This window comes from Alligator sinensis, unplaced genomic scaffold (genome assembly GCF_000455745.1).
Source record: "Alligator sinensis unplaced genomic scaffold, ASM45574v1 scaffold239_2, whole genome shotgun sequence".
Classification (NCBI taxonomy): Eukaryota; Metazoa; Chordata; order Crocodylia; family Alligatoridae; genus Alligator; species Alligator sinensis.
In genome coordinates, this window is record NW_005842279.1 from 186,339 (window position 1) to 208,348 (window position 22,010).

At 47.7% G+C, this 22,010-nt stretch overlaps 1 protein-coding gene and 1 long non-coding RNA gene across 4 annotated transcripts; one reads left to right on the forward strand and one right to left on the reverse strand.

Moving 5' to 3' along the window:
* Window positions 1-2,133: 2,133 nt before the first annotated feature.
* LOC102384047 lies at window positions 2,134-3,963 on the reverse strand. Its single transcript, XR_324360.1, has 3 exons — window positions 3,898-3,963; window positions 2,316-2,406; window positions 2,134-2,192 (listed from the first exon to the last, which is right to left on the reverse strand). It is a non-coding gene; the product is annotated as an uncharacterized LOC102384047 (long non-coding RNA).
* Window positions 3,964-10,227: 6,264 nt separating this feature from the next.
* Window positions 10,228-22,001, forward strand: CST7 (cystatin F). 3 transcript variants are annotated; one of them, XM_006027951.2, is made up of 4 exons: window positions 10,228-10,355; window positions 18,597-18,769; window positions 19,534-19,650; window positions 20,919-22,001. In XM_006027951.2, the coding sequence occupies exons 1-4, from the start codon at window positions 10,286-10,288 to the stop codon at window positions 20,994-20,996; spliced, it is 438 nt and encodes a 145-aa protein (XP_006028013.1). In that variant the 5' UTR covers window positions 10,228-10,285; the 3' UTR covers window positions 20,997-22,001. The 3 variants fall into 3 exon arrangements, with proteins under 3 accessions (XP_006028013.1, XP_014377438.1, XP_014377437.1); XM_014521952.2 differs by having other exon boundaries at window positions 21,629-22,001; XM_014521951.2 differs by lacking the exon at window positions 20,919-22,001 and having other exon boundaries at window positions 19,534-20,912.
* The last annotated feature ends 9 nt before the right edge of the window (window positions 22,002-22,010 follow it).

Here is a 22,010-nt window from a genome sequence, read left to right on the forward strand (position 1 = left end):
GCCCTGCCTGGCCATGCCCCCTCCCTGCAGCTGAAGTGGGGTGGGACAGGGCCCTTGCTGGAGGCAGCAGCCCCTGTCATAATGTGGGGGAGTACGAGCCCCTTGCTCACAGGGGCACTGCGGGGCCAGCACAACTGCAGTGGGCTGTGCGTAGCAGCACCAGGGTCCCGAACGGGCCACAGCCCTGCAAGCCCCCTGCAGTGCTGCCATGCTCCATTGTCCAAAGGAGAGGATAGCAGGGGGCCTATTCCGGGCAGGGAGCACATCAGGGAGGGCAGGCAGATGTGGCTGCCAGTGGGGGTAGAGGGGAGACTAAGTCTCCTCCCTCCCCACCTCTGCCTCAGGGGCCATGGTTCCCCTCTGCTACAGCAGTGAGTGGGGAGCACTCAGCAGACCCCACTCAGGTTCCTGCCAGCGGGATAGAGAGGGGGGAATTAAACCCCTCTCTGGCCAGTTCAGCCCAGACTGGCCAAGCCCCCCAGTGCAGCTTCCTTGCAGGCGAGGGCCAGCTCTAGCACCCCCCAGCTCCAGGCATGTGCCTGCATTGCCTCAGTCCAGAGAGCATGTTTGTCCAGTTACAAACCAGTTCACCCTAGGCAGGTTAGACTAACCTGCAAAGATTGAATAATTTCAGGCTCTGGCCTTTTGAATGTCTGTCCCTAGCCATGAAGACCAAGCCAAAGGATTTGCCTTGTGTGGTGCAGTACAGCTGCTGTGGCACTCCTGAGAGAAATCAGGAAGAAACTGTTCTTCTTCCTGTGCTGGAGAGAAAAAAAACCTTCTTTCTCCTCAGCACAGAATGACACACTGTTTCAGTCAACCTCACCTTTTCACACTCATTTTTTAAGAAGAACAGCTTTTCCCCCAAAATATGTCAGTAACTGCAGATAAGAAACCCCCAGGGAAAAAATAAATAATCAAGGAAATGACCCCAAGGAGTAAAGGCATTAAAGATATTAAAATCTAAACTGCACCAAAAACATTTCTGACTTGCCATTTTTACTGCCCCAAATATGCCACATAAAACAAGTCATGTCTACTGGTGCCTCGGTTATAGGAAGACTCTGCTCAAAAGCCATGTATAATTGTTGTGGTTCTTTGGAGGTAGGGGGAAAGGTTGAGTTATAAGCAAAACAATATAGTATATGGGTGTCCCCCGAAGTGTTATCAAGGCCCCTGTCCTCACAAGGAGATAGCAGCCTACCGTGTCCCCTTCTGATGTATAGAGAAGGCAAACACAGCCACTCTAAGCCCTATGCTTAATAGATGCACGTTTTAAATCATTGGTTCCCAACTTTGGTGCGCAACCCAAATCAGGGTCGCAGGGGGTCCTCAGTAGGGTTGCGAAGGGCCCACACACACACGTACATGCACACTCACGTGCGTGGCCCAGGAGCAGCGGGCTCGCCGCACACAAAGGAGCACACAGCAGGACACAACTTGCAATGGCAGCTCCCCAACCCCCAAGCCACTGCCACACTCCACTCTCAGCAGCCCCCGTGGCACCAGGTTGGGAGGTCCTGTTGGTGGCCAATTTAGGGTCACAGCAAAAAAAAAGATTGGCAACCAGTGTTTTAAATGAATACATCTCCCACCAGCTAAAACTGCAACTGCTAAATTAAAATTGGTATGCAAACACACCCCATTGCACAGATACCCATTGAAAGAAGCTACCCCAGGGACCACAGAAAGGCCTGGAAATTTTGTTAAGAAAAAAAAAAAGATGAAAAACCCAAACTTGACACTGGTAAATGTGTCATAATTAAAACTTTTTAAAGAGCACAGTATTTTCTAGCTGCTTCCTGGTGCCAAACACATGCAACTGTTAATGAAAAGTATTATTCTTGTAGTCCCCATTGTTCCATTAATGCAATAGGGACATCCAGAAATCCAAATGACAAAAGGAGTTGATTGTGTATGCAGGTCTCAATCCCGGTCTTGCTTACTCTAGGCATAAATCTGGAGGAGCTCCACTGGTACCAAGGGGTGTTATCCTGGATTTATACCACCAGCTGAGAAGGGAGCTGTGTTGATTTATGTGAGCAGAGAATCTGAGTCAGACATTCAGAGCAAAAAAGTTTAAGCTGGAAAACTACCTGCATGCAAAATGCAAGACAATTGAGACTTAATGTAGTGTATGTTTTGCTTCTTCAACAGAAAAGATTAAAATAATTGCAGCCTCAGATTCAGTCCTGCAGAGAGAGAGAGAGAGAGAGAGAGAGAGAGAGAGAGAGAGTGTGTGTGTGTGTGTGTGTGTGTGTGTGTGTGTAAAATATCAGTTGCTGCTGTGACTCCCAGCAGCTAATAATACGTACCAATACATGCAGAGAGCAGAGCCTCTCACACTGCCTTGCAAGATGGGGAGTCAGCTCTGGTCTCGTGCAGCTCACAATAAATATCCATCATCTGCAGGAAAACAAACAAGACAGTCTTTCCACGGGGCAAGCAATTCACCTCTGTTTAATCTCGTCTAATGCAGGAGGCTCGCAAGTGTGATTAAGAGGAGGTCAGGGAGAGCTGTTTGCATACACCAGATGCAGTGTTTGTCCTGGTGTAAATAATCTCTTCACCTTTCTTTTTCAGTTCATATTCAGCCTGGGAAGCACCATCTCCTATTTGGGATTTCTGCTCCTATCACAGAGTGTGACAGTACGGAGCGCCATTCACTTCATGACACACACTGTCTGCTCTGCATTTAGTCAAAGGAAGTGTTTTGAATTGGTTTTAGCACCTAATATTTCTAGCTAAACTGGGCCAAATTAGCAATAATAAGCATTGCAGGGACTGAAATGAGACAAGGGCCTGGCTCCCCGTTTCAAATTGGCCTTACCAATTGGGTCCGCATAGGTCAGACACAATATGCTTGTGTGGTGCATTCCTGATTGAGATGGAAATGTGAAAAAGCTCACCATTTCCTTTGAAAGCCAAGGCCCAAATTTCAGCTTCAGGTTCATGCTTCTTACTGCCAATTGAACCAGTAAGAGTTGCAAGAAACCTGGTGGAGAAACGTGCAGCTCCAACTGCACCCCAACGCACTGGTAGTATTGTCACACTGGGTCTGAGCAGTCATCCCTCCTCACCAACTTTTTGCAGCCTGGGGGCTGCTTCCCAGTCAGGATAAATGAAGGAGCAAATAAATGCCACTTTGATAAGTTACAGCTGGAACAACGGAGAACCAGACCCCCAGGGTTGCAAGGCTGTACAATGCCTAGGCCATTGAGGCCTAAGGGCTTTCCAGGGCTCAACTGCAGTTGACTGCAGCTACATGAGACACTAACTGCACTGTAGCCTAATAACACCAGCAGGCCAGGCAAAACCCATGCTGATACACTACTGGGCAGTTAGCTTCTGTAAAAACCCATGCACCGGCACTACTGCGCAGTAGCGCAAGTTACTGCACATTGATTTAGTACTTGTTTATGCAAGTACTAAACTTAATGTGCAGTAACTATGGCCCATTAATAAACATGTAGATGCAATCTGTGTGTGCATAAGAGAAACGTGAAAGAAAAGCAACAGAAAAGAGGACAGAGAAGCAGTGGAAAGCTAAGAGGCTTTTCTGTGCAGAGTGCTGACTGAAAGAGGTTTGGAGCTGCGAGCAGAGAATGTGTCTCCTGTTGTCAGGTTCTTCTCTTGGTCACAGAAATGGGCTCTTTGTATGTTCTTTCTATAAGCAAACAAGGTGTATATGAGACAGCTGACTCCAGCTTCAGTTTCTACTCCTGACAGAAACAAGGCATCAATCAGCAAGAACCTGAGCAAGAACTGCCAATTAACAGCTTGGGCAAAAAAGGGTCACAGTAATACTATAACTGGAGTCTTCCCAGCCCCCCTCAGAAAGCAGGGTTTGCTGTGCCTTCATGGCATCAGGGACACTACCTGCTATAAAAAGCTCACCATTGAATTAGATAAGACAGACACAGAACGAGGGATGAGACATGTCGCTGCTGTTTCACGTCCGGGACACTGAGACATGCATGGGGAAACTGAGTCAAGCTTTTAAAGGCATTTCACCACCTCCCCCCCAGTGGGTTCTGGGCCTGCGTGGCTTGAATGAGGTCTCACAGGGAGGCTGGTCCAAAGCCAGAGAGGATCAGCAAGCTTCTTTGGCAAAGCAGGTGGAGGTGGATATTATGCCAACTGCTGGAGAGCTGGGCAGCTGAATACTATTCAACACAACCCCAGCTCTCTGTACTCTGGTAGCTGTTGCAGCTGCAAGGGTCTGCAACATTTTTGGGAAGAGTGCCAAAAACACTCACAACCTTGACTTGTAAGATGTTGACATGCCAGAGGCATGTGGCAAGGGAGCTGCAAGGGGCCTGATCCTTGTTGTGGCAGTCCAGCCCCAGTCCCCTTCCTGCCATGGAGCCCAAGCTGCCCACAGCAGGTGTTGGGGAGGCTGCAAGCAGCTGCACCAGGGTCCACAGAGCCCCAGCCTGGCTTGTTGCCAGCAGCAGGTGCACACATGCCTTGAAGCGGATGGCAGGCAAGGGGTCTGGGCTGCACCGCCACAACAAGGATCTGCCCTGAGGTGCACATGCTAAGCAGAATGTGTTCACGTGCCATGCTCTGGCAAACATGCCAGGGGTTGCCTACCCCTGTGCTACTACTGCTGCTATGGCAGCATGGGCTCGAGCTGCTATGAGTCAGGGACAGGCTTGCCACATGACAGCTGCAGCAGCTCCATAGTGCAGGCTCCCCAGGGGCCGCCCCTGGTACCCCACTTACCCACCCTAGATGTGCTACTTGGTGTAGGGCTGAGCCTGCCCAGTTCCTACCACTGGGCACCATGGTGTCCTTGCCAAAGCAAAGACTTCTGGAGGGTGCCATTCCAGCACCTCCTCTAAGTCAGCAACTTGGGCTTCCCTGCTTGTTCCCCCCATCCCCATGTTATTTACTATCCAGAGCAAGAAACTAAACTTAGATGTGCTGATTCCAAAGCATATTCCTCCACCCCAACCTTCCCCTTGCTCCCAGTCCCCAGCCCATCTTTCCTCAAGTAACTGCATAGAAGCCAAATATTTAACAAAGGAGAAAGAAGGTATGGTCCTCCCTACCCCACTTCACACACATACTACGACCAAGCAAAATTAACACTACCACTCACTAACAAGTCCATTATTGTTTCCCTGGGAAGGAAGCATTGGAGAAACTTAATCAGCATAGTACTCAAGGGGTCATTAAGCAGAGTAAGTATTGGATTCAATGTAAATCAGCATGTGTTGTGTCAAACAGGAAAGGGGCTGTGACCAGGGCATAAATCAGCTTTTGCAGATACACACACAGGCTCCATCAAGACTCTGCTGCATTAAATACTGTGCAATTTGGTGAGATGCCATAGGAGAAGATGGGTACCAGCTTTCTCCACCCCACCCCTGCTCCATTGTTCCTTGGGGCTCTGATGGCACAAGAACCAGGATTGTGTAGCCTGCCCCTTGCACCAGCCCCTTGGGGAGTGCAGAGCAGGGGGCAGTGCCTGCTCTGTACAGCTAGCCACATCAGGGGAATAAAACTGTGAAACCTCCATCCCATTTGAAACTGCAATTGATGTGGCAATGTAGGTGAACAGACAGCACAGTGATGGGGGTCAGGATAATGCCCAGAAGACGTGGCTCAAGGCAAAGCCCACACAGGCAAGTCACTCAGCACTGAGTTTCAGGAAGCACAGCCAAGCTCACAGCATCACAAAGTACCCCCTTCGCTGTCAAACCTGTCCACTCAAGTCTGCTGTGGTGAGTGACCTTCTAGCTCCCTCCAGTGGCCTATTGGCAGCTCCACAGCGGGGAGAAATTGAGAGATTAGCCAGATGGGTTCAGGCTCCGTAGGAAGCTAGTCAGCACTTTGGAGTTACTGGCCCAGAGGACCCCACACACCTAAGCTGCCAGTCTGCAAGTTACAGGCTATGGCCAGACTCCAGCACCCACAGACCTCCACGAACGTCCCCTCCCCAGGACTGCTGTAGCTGGTTCACCCCTGCCCAGAGTCGCGGAGGGTTGGGGCCTTCTTCTTTCCTTTCCCCAATCATATTGAGCTCAGTCTTGAAAGGTGCAGCCTGGTTTTGATCCAGCTGTAGCACTTACACACATGCCAATTTGCAAGGACAGAAATAGTCCCACTGAAGTCAGTAGGCTTCCTCACATGCTTGAAGTCCAGTCTGCTGCTGGGTTTCAGGCCAGGATGCTCCGGACCTAGGGGACTGGGAGCCACTGTTATTACAACTGCATGTAATTATGTACCGATTACTTCCAGGCTCCTTTCTGTGAAATAGCTGCATAGTTACTTGCTTTACTTTGGCCCCTACAGCCCCACCTACTGGTGAAGACCTGTGGTGAGCAGGGCAGGGCCATTTTTTTTTTTTTTTTGGTAAAAACTAGAAAGTGTCCAGCTTTATAAATGCGTGCCCATTGTGCAAAAATTTTCATTTTAGAAAAAAATAAAGTTTCTGGATATTTGAAGAGGCAAGTCTTAACATTTTCAAAGCCAAACCCTTTGTTTGGTTGGTTTGAAATGACTTTGTGTGTAAACATTCCCAATACATTGAATTAGAACACACATTTAAAGCTTTAGAAACATTTTTTAAAATGTCAAAGGCTCAATATTGAAAGAAAATGTTTCCATTGACCCCCAACATATATGTACTTGTGTTTATTTTCAAATCAAGCTGGGGTGGTATTTCTTTTTGAACTATCAATAAGCTGAAGGATCCACTTCCCCCCAGCTCCAGTCCTCACCAGTCAGACAGGCAGAAAATGTAAGGGTTTTACCTTCCTCTTCATCCTGGGGATGTGACTGACCTCTCACTTAACCACCTCCATACCAATGCAGAGGCCTCCAGTGTGAGGAGCTGGCTGGTTTCTCCTGCTCACTGCCCATAGCAGCCAGGGTTTTTTTGGTGTTTTGTTTTGTTTTGTTTTGTTTAAGACTGAAATCTCTGGCCTAACTAAAGCATTTAGTTTTGATACAGGATATCTGCGTGCTGCTGATCAAAGGGCTGCATGCAGGAGATCACATAAGCTGTTCTAATGACCAGGCTCCTTTCCCTGAAACAGTGGCATAGTTAGTTGCTTCACTTTGGCCCTTCCACTCTTGAACTCTCTGAAATCCAGTTTTACATAAGCTGAGCATTTATTATGCAATCAGTAATGCAGAGGACTCAGTTCCTCATTTCTCTCCCAGGTTCTTAACCCCAGGGCACTTGTAGTGGCTTCCTAACAGCAGGGTAAAAAACCTGAGAACAGTCAGGCCTACATGGTTCAACTCACCCTACACCACAGAGGAATCTGTAAGGCACTTCCTAAATTAGGAACAATGTAGTTATTAGGCCTGTGCCAAGTGGTAAGTATTTGCTTCAGATTTAGATTCGGCTGATTCAGAGGACAGTGATTTGATTTGGAGTGTGGCGGAGGCACCACGGCCAGCACGGGATACTTACCAGTGGTAAGCTCCTCTCTTCTCTGCTCCAGCGAGCTTTGCCCCGAGCCCAGTGCTATGTGCCTCCTTGTTCCCCAAGATGAGGCGGGGGCAGGGCTGGGGCAGAGCTGGGTACCATGCGGGCTCTGCCAGCTCCAGGGAACTGCTCTGCTCCCCAGCCCCTTCCAGTGAGCTACTCTAACCCCTCACACATCATAACCACAGAACACTTTATGAAAACAGAAGCAAACATACCATTTGGTGTGCTGCAGGTAAAACCCAGGGTAGGCAAGGACACAACTAATCCTGCCTGTGTATCGGCAGACAAGTTATTAGGTTAACATATGCTCATATGACCCCAGGAAGTCCCTGTGCTACATAGGAAGATAACCCCCACAAGACTTTGCCAGCTTGACTTGGGGGAAAAAATTGTTCCTAACCCCAAATTAATGGTTGGTTTAACCCTTAGTGGAAGAATACGTTGCTCCAGCCAGATACCTGAGATGCTGTAAAGTGCATGTAGCTGCTACAGTTAAAACTCCCATTTCTATCTGTGGTTAATCTCTGATACTTCAGAAGGAAGAAGAATGGAAGGGAAGGGGGAAAAGGAAACCCTCATAAACCACTAAAACATCCATGGGGGAAGGAGGGGGGCAGAATCCTTCCTGGTTCCTACAAATGACAAGCAGAAGCACTGAAGCATGGAGAGATCAGAATTGGGCAAAAGTTACCTGCACCTAATAGATGAGAGAGGGCAGGTTGGCAGATTAATCACAGCACAGTATGATTCAGGACAGAATGTCAGTGAATTGAAACCGATTTCCTGAGATCCTCTTGGCCAAGTATACATTATGCATATATATATATGTGCACATTTGTATGTGAGTATATTTAGGAATGGGCTGAAGCAGCGCGCTCACAGACCAAAGCGACGTGCTCATGGAGAGAACATTGGGCTGGACCTGTTGATCTTGGGAGGTCCCTTCCAGCTTTAATGTCTATGAAATCTATGAATGTCTGTCCCCTAGCTGAGAGGATAGGATGCTGGAGAATGGTGGGAATGGTAGATGAGAGTGTGGCTACTGAGGCCCATAGTTGCTGGTTTAGAAATAAAAGGCTTGATATGATAAAGGTTGTCTGCTCTATTGAGCGGCCAGCAGAAGAAAGCTCCTGCCCCAGGGTTCAACTTCTGCCCTCCCCCTCTCCCATCACCCTGCACACACTGTGAAAACATGGGAGAGATGGTGTTGCTGAAATAGCCACAGATGGGCTGGGGGTGGGTGCAGGCGGCCTGACATTTGAGAGATGTTTTCTATGATTTGGGGGAGTTTGGTTCACAGTATTTGAGTTCCTGGGCCTGGTAGCAGTGTGAATCACTATTTCTTTACACCATTTATGGTTGGAGGGTTTTCTATCCAGCATTGTACTTGTCTTTGCTCAAGGGGAAACTGTTAAGATTGCAATTTTCCTGCAGCTGATTGTGTGTCACTAATGCCCAGCCTACTATACCCAGTACTTTGACCTGGGCACTAAGGAAAACATCACTCTGGAGGAAACACAAACCGATGAGCTTGTCCCAATCACTCAATAATTCATTGGTTATGAATGCACTCAGATTGGGCAGGGTTCCCAAACTGACATATCCAAAAATCATGTGTCCGGTTCTACAAAATCATGGGATGGATCTACAGAGCATTTGTTTTCAAAATAATAACTGTTTTGCAGTATTCATAATTTTAGGTTTTCCTCCATGACCACAAGGTTTAGACATTTAATTTCTTTATTTTTTTTAATGCAAGCTAAGACTGTCATTAATCACCTGACTCCAGCAGCTGGGGATTTAAGGAAAATGCCAACATCATATGGTTTGTGATCAAACTGTGGCATTTGACAATGCTGTCAAATTTCCAAATACTGCAAGTCATCATTTGTGAGTAGGCCCCAGCATGAGCTGCCTCTCAGGATGGGAGCTACCTTGCACACTGAGTTTTGAGATAAGGAACAGAACCATAATGGCAATATCCTAGCAATAAAAGCTAAGATAACCATCTTCCCATTACTCCAAGCCTCCTCCTTTGAACATAGCAGACATCCTTTCCAGACATGGATACATCCTAACTGTCACTGCTAAACTTAAAGGCCTCCCACTGCTATCTCAGCACCATGAAGGGTCCCTGAGAAGACACCAGGTCAGGTCCTCCATCCTCCCACCCCACTCCTAACACTTCACAATTTTCCTTTTCCAGGCTTTCATTAAGGGATCTGGCATGAAGGGTGGGTTCCTCTGAGAACCATGAACTACCTGCGTCTTGCTTTGACTTCTCCCTTGGGAAAATAGCCCATCTTGACCATGCCAAATACCCCCCTGAAGGATTAAACACTGATTTATTAGGAGTTAAGCTTTTCTGCTCCCCTCTTAGGGGGAGGTCCAGCTATACTGTCCCATCAGTGTTTTTCCAAAGCAAATTGTTTTCCTGTAAGATCTGGTCTTAACTGAGCAGTGTGGTTAATTTTGCACTAGCTTCACATCTTCTGCTTTAGAAGAGCTGCTTTCTTGGCAAACACACCTGTGACGTTCCAGAAAACCCAGTGCATATTGGTGCCAGTCAATGCAGAGCATCAGCTCGTCCTGCCCCTGGTGAAGCAACCCTACTGATCTGTCAGAAAAAGTTTTTTACAGTTGGCATTTGTAGCATCAAGTCATCAACGGGAGATAAAGTGGATAAGAGCTGTGGGTTTTTTGTTCTCTGGGTGTTTCTACCTCCCTCAGCCAATGGGAGCTCTTGAACTGACAGCTCATCCTGAGTCTGGGGTGAAAAGCAACTTCTCTGACTGAAGAGCTCTTCACTCCCTTGCTAAAGTGGTGGAGGCAGCAATGAACTGGTCCTGGGGCTTTGCTTTCTGTTGTTACTTATCTCTGTGGGACTTCACCTTGTCCAGTCATGGTAAGATCAGAAAATCACCTTAGTCTATTTTGAAGCTTAAACCTATGCTGTTTTTTTGTAAGCATGAAAAGATGTGAGGGGTGTGCAAATATCCTCTGCACACCCCATCTTTCATTTTTTAAACTCTGGCCTCTTACAGCTATGGTCTGAGTGGAAGTGAATTATATGGGCGTATGTATCTAGAGCTGATTAAAACAATTTCTCTCCCTCTAGAAAACAGTGTTGTCTGGGGAAACTGTAAGAATGTTAAAGTCTACTTGTGGCTTCAGTTTATTTGTCAGAGACTAAGTTCTGCCTGACCTTGCTTGTTAAATCGAAAGGTAATGTGTAACAATGTGATTGCTAAGTACAGATTGCCACCTGAGTGATTAGCAGGTGTTAATGAAGCATTGTCTGGGCTTATTTCTCACTTGTCTAAGCAAGGAAACTCCTGATTATGGCTGGCCTTAATACTTTGGAGTGGTAACTTCAAAGGAGGGTGTTTTGTCTGAAGGTTTTATTCTTAGCAATAAATGCATAGAAAATGCAAATGGCGTCACTGAGGGTTTGGGGGAACTCGCTTTAGATTAACCGATAGCTCTCTGTTTTGGCTGTGGTTTCCTTTTGGGGTTGAAGAATGCCTGCAAAGAACACAGTTTCTTGTTAAGCAACTAAATAAAAATTAGAATTGTAGAATAGCAAAGCTAGACATGTTGGTAGGAGGTCATCTAGCAACCTCCTGCTCCAGGCAGTATCAGCCCTGTTTGAACCATCCCAACCACGTGCCTATCTAACCTGTACGTAAAGGCTTCCAGCCTTTACAAATTCACTAGATAAGTCTTATTCCTTGAAGTTAGGAAGGGATTCTGAAAGTGAGCCTCTTAGGGAAAAAAAACTACAATAAAGCTGCCTCTGATCAGCACTTCCCTCTGGAGGAACAGATTGAATAGGCACGTGTTCTAGTATCTCTGTTGCCATCACCAGTGCATGAGTGATGCTCAGTAAAGTTACAGGAAGACAAAGTTCTTTGGGTAAATATGGTATCTTTTATTAGATCAACTAAATAGTTGGAAAAGTTCTCTGCAAGCTTTTGGGTATAAACACCCTTGACCGTCTTTCATCTTCCAGCCCTCCCCTGCCACAAAGTACAGCCTAGGCCTGGCTGTACTATCTGGATCTTAATTTTATCAGGCTCCAAGTCCAAGGTGTTGGGATCCAAGGGCCTGACTTTGTGCCAGAGCCTCAAATTGGTTCCCTAATAGCTGCCAGGAAGTGTGTGGGCTTATATTGTGCCTGAGCCTGGTTGTGAGGGAGGTAGCTGAAAATAGCTGCACTCTTATTCTGTGTTTCTCAGGGGCCATGAGCAGAACTCAGAGCACCCTCTGGGCAGCTCAGACCCTGCAAAGATACCTGCACCCTGTTTGCCTGCTGCCTTCCAGGCCCTGTGAGCTCAGCTCTGCAAGTGCACAGATCTCTTGTTTCGTAACAAGTGGCTATATGGTATGGCTAGCAGAAGAAGTGTGGAAGCTCAAGAGCTCTTGGCTTCTCACTTTAGCACCTGGCTGGATTGCCACCCCAGTCCTTTAACAGGCCTTCTTGGAGCAGGGGGTGAGAGCCTACATCTGTATTCTTATGCCATGCTTCTACCCCTGGGGAAACTGGCATCTTCAGCAGGTAGAAATTGAAATGCAGACTTCCTGGCCTGGCAGAAATGTCAGGGTACCCACTTGTGAAGTGGTGGAGCCTGGGCTTTGGGGATCCCTGTGCCTCATTTGCCCTCAGCCTCCAGCTATGCCCTGAGTGACATGACCACATGACAAAAATAATAAAGGCACTGCAATGCAGCCATGTGAGGAGAGGCTGAGGGAACCAGGCATATTTTGCTTGGAGAAAAAGAGATTAAAGGCAGACATGATAGGAGTTTTCAAATACTTGAAAGATTGCCACAAGGAAGAGGGAGAGCAACTGTTCTCCTTTGCCACAAAAGGCAGGACATGAAGCAATGGCTTCAAACTGCAGCAAAGTAAATTCAGATTAGGTATTAGGAAAACACTTCCTCACTGTTAGAGCAGAGAGGTAGGAGAATCAACTGCCCAGGGGAGTTGTGGCATCTAGGTTACCAGAGGTTTTAAAGAGGAGGCTGCATAAGCATTTGACAGCAATGAGTTAGGAACAGCACAACCTGCCTTTATGCAGGAGGGTTGGACCACATGACTTTCAATGTTCCTTCTAGCTCTGTGATCTGTGGGTATGGTTTGTTCTTCTGTTCAGGGATGGTTAGGATAAAAGCCATGTCTGGAACCTCCAACCAGTTGCTAACTCCAGACAGTGTCTTGTGTCTCTGATAGCAGTCCCACGTATGGCCTGACTAGAACCAGCCCAAGAGTGGCGAGGCTGGGGCTGCTCTTTGGCCAGACATACAAGATGTGAGCCTTCTGTGAAATGCTGGTGATGGTGCCCTATAGCAGGGAGATGGGAGCAGCAGGGCTCAACAGAAAGAGCCCAGCCATGTACCGATGGGAGGCTGCTGCTGCTGCTGCTGAGCTAAATTCTGATGAGCTGCAACACAAGCCCATCTCACCTCCTAGGCCCCTTTGTTGTTGCAGAATATGCACTGTCCCTCAAGACCTTTGATGTTGCAACACCCCAGGGAAGAAGGGAAATTCCTCCTCCTGTGGGCAAGCAGAGTCACAGAGTGACTAACCCCATGTGCTGGCCTGAATATCCCCTGGGCACAAGAGGGGACACGAACCCAGCTCTCCTGACTCTCAGCCTGGTACCCTAACCACTGAGCACTCTCACCTGCGGCTGGTCTTCCTCTCACTTCACTTTTAGCAACAATGGAATTACTTCCCAGTTGGTTGCAGGAGCCAGGTTATCTGCAGCCTCACACAGCCCAGAGCACATGCAGGGAATAGGTCTGTGTGATGGCACAAGGCAGTGGAGAGCCAGCATCCATATCAGGTTAAAACTGAGCTGGCCAGAGAGGCAGTGAGATGGGAGGGAAAGAACAGCTCTGGCTGCTACACTGCACATACTTTAGGATCTGAGTGGTTTCATCTTATGCTGGAGTATGTGCCTACCAGAATCATCACACTGTATTTGTCTCAGAAGTCTGTCCTCCTGGGTTCTGATTCACTAGAATGAAGCGGGTGGAAACCCTTCCATTATTACAGGACAACATGCCCATCCCTGTGGCACTCTGCCAGTGGCCCCACTCCTGCCGTGTGCCTTGTGTAGCAAGCATCAAGAGACCACCTCTGGTTTTCTGAGAGATGTCCCAGAACTGGTGTCTATGCCTCTAGAAATAGCTCAGCCCACGCTGCGGCCATGGGTATTTCCAGCTCTGACTGCTCCTGTCACTTTCCCAGATCAGAACTGGCCTGCTTGCCCAGCATCATGGGCACAGCAGGATTTTAGTCAAAGCCTCTTTAAAATTAGGATATGCTCTGCTTTCTCCATAGGCCTTTTTTTTTTTTTTTTTTCCAAAAGGTCACCTCTACATCTATCATGTGTCCTATCCTGTCTGAGCCATTAGCAACTAGAGTCCCTGCTCAGAGACTCCTCCTGATACTGGCCTCCCCTTTAAATGCAGCTCAGCCAAAGTCCTTCACATGTTCTTCATCTGATACCTCCCCTGAACAGAGAGCTGTTTCCTCACTGTTGTGAGAGCTGTGACTCAATAGGTGTCAGAGATCGTTAAGCCACAAAGGGTCCCTGTTGCAGATGGAAGAAAGAGAACATCACGTCCCTGCCACCTGACAGGAGGGCTGATGTCTACATCAGCCAGCAACATGGTCAGATTTTCCATGCAGAACTTTGCATGTCATTGCAGCAGATGGGGCACCTGCTGCCATTACAGATCAGATCGAGGTCTGGGAGCCTGGTTTAGCAAGAAGCTGATAAATAATTTCTCAGAAAACAGCTAATTCCTGTAACCAATGGGTAGTGCTAACCACCTTTCCAGTGCTGCCCCAGACAGGGCCCTGCCGCCTTGATCTTTGAAAGGGAGGAGGATGTTTTGGTGGTTAGACCAGGTATAAGCTGCAAACCAGAACAACCCAGCTCCAGTCCAGTGCAGGCTGGGTGGCTTCAGTGGTGCATCAGCAGTAAGGGGGGTTTCCTCTGCCTACCCTGAGACTGGGCACCTGGGAACTGCATCCACGCTGCTGATGCTTCTCTCCATTCCCTCCTGCCAGCTGCAGTGTGGTTATAAAGGTGGAGAAAGATTATTCTCTGTGCTGGCATGGCCAAAAAGTAATGATCTTATACTGCAACAAGGGAAATTCAGTTTGAAGATTAGGAAAAGCTTTTTCACTCTGAGGGTAGTAAAGCTTTGGAACAGGCTACCTAGAGAGGCGGTGGAATCTCCATCCTCAGAAGTTTTTAAAGATCTGGTTAGATGGACACTTGGCTGCCATGACTCAGGCAGGGATGATCCTACCTTGAGCTAAGGGTTGAATTAGATGGCCTGTGAGGGCCACCCCCCGACCTGTTTTTCTGTAATGAAAATGACTGACCAGCCCATGAAGCTGGGTGTGCCAGGTGAGTAGATGCAAGACTAGTCTCACACATCTTATTCTACATGTGGTCTCTGGCCCTGCAGTTATTGAGGTCTTTGTTGCCCAGCATCAACAGCTGGGGAGGGGTAGACACTGCCCCCACCTGGACAAGCTAGTAACCTGGTAGTCAGGGTATCTCATGGAAGTACCCTGTGGGATCAAACCCTGTCCGGCTAAGTGGAGAAAATGGGACTGTGTGAGCACTCTAACCACAAGGGGAGGAGCGAGATGAAGGCAATACCTCTTGCCAGCTGCGTTTAAGAGAAACCAACTGCCTAACTGCATTTTGCGCAGAGCCCAGTCCTGTCAGGACTCAGCCACCACTCAGCAAGCCAAGCCTGATAAGGGCTCAGACAGAGGAATGCCTGGTTTCCAGATCCCAGTCAGACCGAAGCATAAGCTTAGTGCTGAGCACCTCTGAGGCACTTCTGGACATATCCAGAAGCAGACTTTTAAATCCCTGGGGAGCTTCTAGGGCCAAAACTTAGATGACTGTAGAGTTTAGATGCCACCAGCAATAGGAGATGGCTGAGAAGGGGGTTTCAGGATTGCAGCTTTGGGCTTCAAGGGAATTTGGGTCTCTAAAGCCTCCTTGGGTCTGGCCATGGGGCCCTATATTTCACCAGAGAATTAACCACATAAGATACTTCTGTCTTCTAGCACTAGTTGCTCCCTTGAGATTTCTACCCCAACTCCCCACTCATCCTCCCTTGGCCAGATCTCAGGGGCTGAGCCACTGTAGCTGCAGTCAAAGGACCTTGTGGTGCCAGGATCCCTGAGCAAAGTAGGTCTGTGCAGGCAACATGAGTGTGCAGGATATTGGAAGAGAATCTGCACGGCCAAGCCCAAAGGAGAATTTCACTGTTCCCTAGCATTGTCAGCGAGATGTGTTTTAATTAGTTGATGATCATTTCCGTGTACACTGTCATGTGCTTCTGAGCAACACGTTCTAATTGTTTTCTTGCTGTAAACTGTTTTAATAACACTTCTTGTGCTCTGTGGTTTGGTGCTAGGGGTGAGAGTTAGGTGTGAAAAATGTGTTGGAAGAAATATAAAGACTTTTTTATATTCTACAGTATATTGGCACAGGCTCTCAGGGAGAAGGAAAATTAAAAGGGCAGCTTCCTGGATGGTGTGCTTCGTCATAAGCCAGGGGTTCTCAACTAGGGTCCCGTGAGACCCTTTCAGGAGTACTGAGACATGAGTGCCACCACTGCAGCAGCCTGGTGAAACTGCCTAGACTGCCTCTGTTATCACTCAGAATATGAGTGGGGGGGACCAGACCAGAAAGGCTGCAGCAAGAGTAGGTGCTTCTGCCTGCCTTAGTCTAATCTGCCTGTACATAAGGCATGCAGGGCCTTTCTACCCTGCACTGCAGCAGCAGCATCACCCCAATTGAGAACCACTGAGGTAAGCTGAGGCAGTGTAAGAGTGGTCCTCAACTGGGGTGCTGACAAATCCAAAAAAAGGTGTGGAAGGGAGCCCTGAATCTAAAACGATTGAGAACCACTGCCTTTAAGCAACGGCATTATAACAATTAATGCTAATTGAGAGACCTGCCACTTTCATTTCTTTCCCTGGTTCACAATAGCCATCTATTCTGGAAATTCCTGTCTCAGGTGTATTTTCCTAGGTGTGTTAGAAAACAATTGACAGGTGTTGCATTTTTTTTCATCCTGCAGTAGAAATAATCCAGGTGGAGAAATGACACCAGGCAGAAAGGACTCTGGGCAGAAGTTTATTTTGTACAACAGTTGCTTGCATCCATATTTCTGTCCACTTTGAATGATGCGTGGGTATGCATTCAAAATGCCTTCAAATTCATAAGCCACCAGAATGATCTCATTGAATTTACAGGGATACCAGAGTCATTGGGCATCTCAGTGTTTGGGGTGTAGAGATACAAATTGGAATGGGATAGTTCATCAGATTGGAGTTAGTTTAGACACTTTTCTGACAACAGCTGCAATGTTGCCCCTCCAAGACAGAAAGTTGTAGCTTGAATATGTCACTTTCTGAAGCTAACAGTCTCATGAATTCTCCTTCTGGGCAAGGTTTTGCTCTAATTACCCAAAGCAGCTCTCCAGGTACACCAGCACTGACACATGTGCTCTGGTAATAATTACTAAGGTTATGGTCAAAATGGAGATGCGCATTTAGTGCCCCCTTTCAGCCTGTTACTTCCAGTGCCTATACACAAAGGAAACATGCAAACTAGACCAGGTGGAACAGAGCATCACTGAAGCCAGGGCCAAAGGCAACTCCCAGGGAAGGGAGGTTGCAGAGGCTCTCTCAATTCTTGGCTCAACCATATCCTGAAGAGGAAATCCCTAGGATCCAGCCCACATTGCTGGATCAGGCTTCCTAGCACTGAGGTTATTTCCATCCTCTTTGCACAGTAGAGGGTGTTTGAGATGCTTGCAAGACCTCAGGTCAGGATGCTGTTTCACCTATATGCCTCTGGGGTAGCAGTGTCTTTTCAGGAATGAGCTGTGCAGCAGGGGTGGAATGTCCTATGACCATGCTGTCCCCTCACCCCAACTAGTGAGTGACATAGATTTAAAGTGACCTAGAGGGTCTGGTTTAAAAACATCCTGTCCAAACAGACCTCTCCAACTAAGTTGATCTGAAAACACATTTCTGTTCATTCTTTGCCTTATCCAGTGCTGTTGGTTTCCCTCTGAAGTAGCACTGTGGCCTGCTGAGTGTTTAAGTTACTCCTCTGTACCTCAACCTGTAGGGTCCTTTGTCCCAGATTAATGCAGGGGATGGGGCAACAGGAAAGAGCAGGAACGGGGAAAAGGGATTGGAGTCACCCTCCCTCCCTCCCACACACTTCTCAGCCATTGCCACTATGGCTCTAGCTCACAGCTCTTGTGTGAGCAGGCTGTGGTGCAGCATGCCAACCCAAGCATCTCTTCCCTGCAAGACTGCAAGTCATGGTTGTGTGGTGCTGTCCCTGCCTCCTGCATCCCTCACCATGTACCAGCATGAGTAGGGTTACGAAACAAGATAGCAAACCACAAATATTCATACAGGGAGACAAAATGGGCAGGGAGACAGGATGGTGGATACAGCCCAAGGTGGTCTAGGCAGAAGCATGGGCTTGTGTAGTGTGGGGCTTAGAGGATCTGCATCCTGCTCCCAGCTCTGCCAGACTCCCTGTGTAGCCTTTAGCAAGTCACTTGATTTGCCTCTGTTTCAGCTCCCCATCTATCAAATGGAGGTGTTGCTTCCTTTGTGGGCATTGCAGGCCAGGAACTCTGTCTTGCACTACCTGGCTACACTCTGGGTGGGTATTGTCATATAGGATGCATAGAGTGGGAGACAGGCTCCACCAAAGGCAATGTGAGAAGACTCATGAGGGAAGGATGATACTTTTTGCTCTCTTTTCTCCCCAGTCTCAAAGGGAGAAATTGGCTCAAAGACACTAGGGTGGGTGGGGGGCAGGGGGCAACTTCTTGGAGCCACATTTCATAGTAACACTGAACCTTTTGCTTCCAATCATAGAGAAATATTTTTAGCAGTGACCCCAAGTCCTCTGTAAAGGGACATGCTCACAGGACAGCAGCTGCACAACATTCAAGATAAGCTTCTTCTAGGCCAGGGGTTGCCTTTTTGAGCAGCCGTCACCTTGAAATATAGGTTAGTCTCTGCCCCTATGCAGTGTGGGTAACAGGGTGTGCCTGTGTCATTACAGTTCTCCACCTGCAAAAGCCTCCGTCAACCACAAGACCAGGCTTTCCAGTCCCCATAGACACCAAAGACCCTGGAGTTCGCAAGGCAGCTCGGTTTGGTGTTTATCGATATAACAATGGCTCAAATGACTTCTTCCTCTTCAGAGAGTCTCGTATAACCAAAGCCCTTGTCCAGGTAAGGACAGCCTAATTTGTCACACCTATGCAAGTCGGATACTAAACAGTCCTGATTCAGCAAGAATAAATTCTCTTCTCTTGCCCATGCAAGCTGTCATAATCTTAGTCTTTCCCCAGTAGGTGGAAACCAGGATGGCTCTACTGAAGCCACTGTACCTACACTGACTTACTCCCGTGAGGAATTCAGCCCCTTAATAAATGCAAGAGATGTGCACCAGTGAACTCTGCCAGTCACATCAGCAGTTGGAATCATTTGACTCTTTAACAAAAGATTTCCTGCTGGGCAAGGAACTGAAAAGTATTGTCTCAGAGCTGGGATTAGTACACTGAATGGGTAAAAAGACTCTTTAGGATTAAGGTGGTGTTCTCTAACCCCTGGGTAATACAGCCTGGTTTAAAGAAGTCTGACTTCATCCCAGTCCCCAGGGAGACCAGTGCAATGATTACATTTTTCTTCTAAGCAGTTACTTTTAATTGCTTTAAGCTCTTTGGGGGCCAGGGCTTTTGGGTTAGTTTGTACAGCACTTGCCATAATGTATAGCTCTAACCTTCATTAAGGCCTCTAGGTGCTGCTGCTACACAAATCAGTAACCCAAGCTCTCACTGAGTGAGAGTGCACTTTCCCAATAAACTTTTTTTGGCCCACCTAAAACACACTGTGGTGTTGGTGTCATCTATGCCCAGTCTGTTCCACAGCTTTCTCTTCCATATGACCCATCTCTCCTCCCTACTGTTAACTAACCAGGAAATTACTTTCTCTAGATTGTTCGAGGGCTGAAGTACATGCTCAATGTTGACATCACCCGGACAGTGTGTAACAAAAGAAACCAATCCAGTTTGGACAACTGTGACTTTCAGAGGAAGAAAGAGCTGCAACAGGTGGTTCCCTTTTCTCTGATTTCCTCTTCGGGTTCTCTCATAGCAGCAATTTCAGCATCTGACCCACACCTGTTAGTCAATGGGAGACCTCCCACTGGCTTTCGTGGGCTCTGCGCTCTCACAACACTTCACTCCTGCACATGGACCTAGTGATACTCTGAGACAAAACAGAGCTATGCCTGTGGGTGCTTGTCCATCTTCATCCACCTTAAGTCACTTAGAGCAGAGGGGCAAACTGTCTAGGTGTAACTTCATTATATTGCAGCCATCACAAATGGCAGCTATTTTAGCATTCAGTTTGATAGAAATAAAGGCTGAGGTTTTTCACTGGCTGCAGTGAGAATAAAGTTGGACCCCCACTGTGCTTTTGAAACTTCCATCCATCTGGAGGGAGGAGCCATCCAGTCCCCAGCAGAGCAAAATGCTGCCTCCCTACCTCTAGGTCTAGGACCTCTAGGTCTTTTCCAAATTGGAAGGCAGGACACATGACCGTTTCCCCCCCACCCCCCTCTTGGCACAGACAGAGCAGAACCAAGCAGAGCCCATGGAGTGGGGGCAGGGGGACAGGGGGAAGGATGCCCACTTGAGGCTCAGGGCTCCCTACCCTGCTGCCCCCCCAGGAGCCCCGCACTGGCTGGACCCCCATGGTGAGGTGCCCCCTACCCACTTGGCAGCATCAAGGAGCACAACTCCATGCTGCTGCTGCCACCACCACCACTGCTGCTGGGCAGGGAGGGGGTGCCTGGGGCTGTATTCCCAGCCACGGGCATATGTGTACGTTCAGATGCATGTGGTACCCCCTGCATCTCACTCCATGCAGCCTCTTGCCAGCCTGCAAGGGGACACCTGCTGTTCCTACAGTGAATGGAAAACCCAGATCCCTGCAAAATACTGGGAATCTGGGACAAATCCTGCCCTGGAAACATGCAACTTGAGGCCAGGACTTGATGTTCCCATTTTGGGATTGCCCTTCCCAATTAGGGACAGGTGGTCACCCTACCTACCTCACCTTCACTGCTCCCTCGCACCATCTGGCTTCCTGGTTAGAAGCTGTAGAGCCAGGCTAATGGCTGCTTTATAAAGCCTTACCTCAGGGAGACTACACCTGCCCCCACAGGGTGCATATTCCTGACAGAGCAGGGTCACCTCCCTTCTGTTCCCACACTTCTTCTCTTCTAACATATGGCCCCAGTCAGTAAAATAAGAGTAAAAAAATTCTGACACAGGCCCTGACTTGGGGAGTCTAACACATTGCCTTCTGCTTGCAGATGTTGAAATGCTATTTTGAGGTTTGGATTGTGCCCTGGGTACAAAACATCCATGTGCCAGTTGTTCTCTGTCACTGATTCACCTTCCCCTGGGACCATTGCACCTTCTAATTGCACCCTCACAGCCAAGATATCAGCATTTCTTTTGTGACAGCTGCAGAAACCCACGTGAAGTCTCAGGAAATTGAGACCTGCTGGACATGATGGTTGCAAAGACTTCATTCCAATGAATCAATGATTTTCATATTTGATTTTTTTTTTTTCCAGGAAGATCCTTGAAAAATTTCACATAAAACCAAACAGGGACCATGATCCTTCAAATAAATAAATAAATAAAATTCAGGTTAATAGACAAGCCAGACAGTAATAAATATTTTAATAAAGTAAAATATAGAGGGTACGCTGAGGCTCACTATTCAGAATATAAAATGGCTTTTAAGTACATGCATTGCATTGCATTGCATACAGTTCAAAAGGACTGTGTGGCCACCTATCTGAGACTGTAAGTGCTGCATGTCAAGTGATACAAAGTAGTCAGTATTTGTACATGGCCAACAATAATATATCTGCACCTATGCTGCTTTCCCTTTCAAGAAAAAATAAACTGTCAATCTTGTTCCATAGAGACTTGCCAAGTTTTGCTTTACTCAATTTGATGACATGTTGCTTTGTATTAACCTATGCATTAATCTACCCTATTTAACATGCAGTTGTGACACTTGTGATCAGGCAGAGCTGAAACTTGTGTCTCAGAGCACAGATCTGCTCTCGATAGAAACAACATCCTTTCATCGCTGACATCTGATGCTAGCAATGAATGGTCATTGACCCAGACCCAGGACCTGACGCATCAAGTTTGAGTGGCAAAGAATATTTTTTTCCAAGGGATTCATGCAAAAAGGCATTTAAGCACTTCAGTCCCACCGCTTTCAATAGGATGGCTCTTTCCCCTTCATGGTAGAAGAAACAGCTTCATCTGTACCCTGGGCTTCTAGCCGTGTCTGTAGTTGTCATCCAGCCCAGGAAGACCCACCCCCTCCCCACCTACTAGACTAATTGAAGACCAGGACAATCCACAGCACAGCAGGACAG

Excerpts from the sequence above, each read along its gene's own strand:
- CST7 (XM_014521951.2), top strand. The coding sequence starts at position 10,286 with ATGAACTGGTCCTGGGGCTTTGCTTTCTGTTGTTACTTATCTCTGTGG. Across the intron at positions 10,356-18,596 it reads CTTCACCTTGTCCAGTCATG|TTCTCCACCTGCAAAAGCCT; the intron begins GTAAGATCAGAA and ends GTGTCATTACAG. Across the intron at positions 18,770-19,533 it reads TAACCAAAGCCCTTGTCCAG|ATTGTTCGAGGGCTGAAGTA; the intron begins GTAAGGACAGCC and ends TACTTTCTCTAG.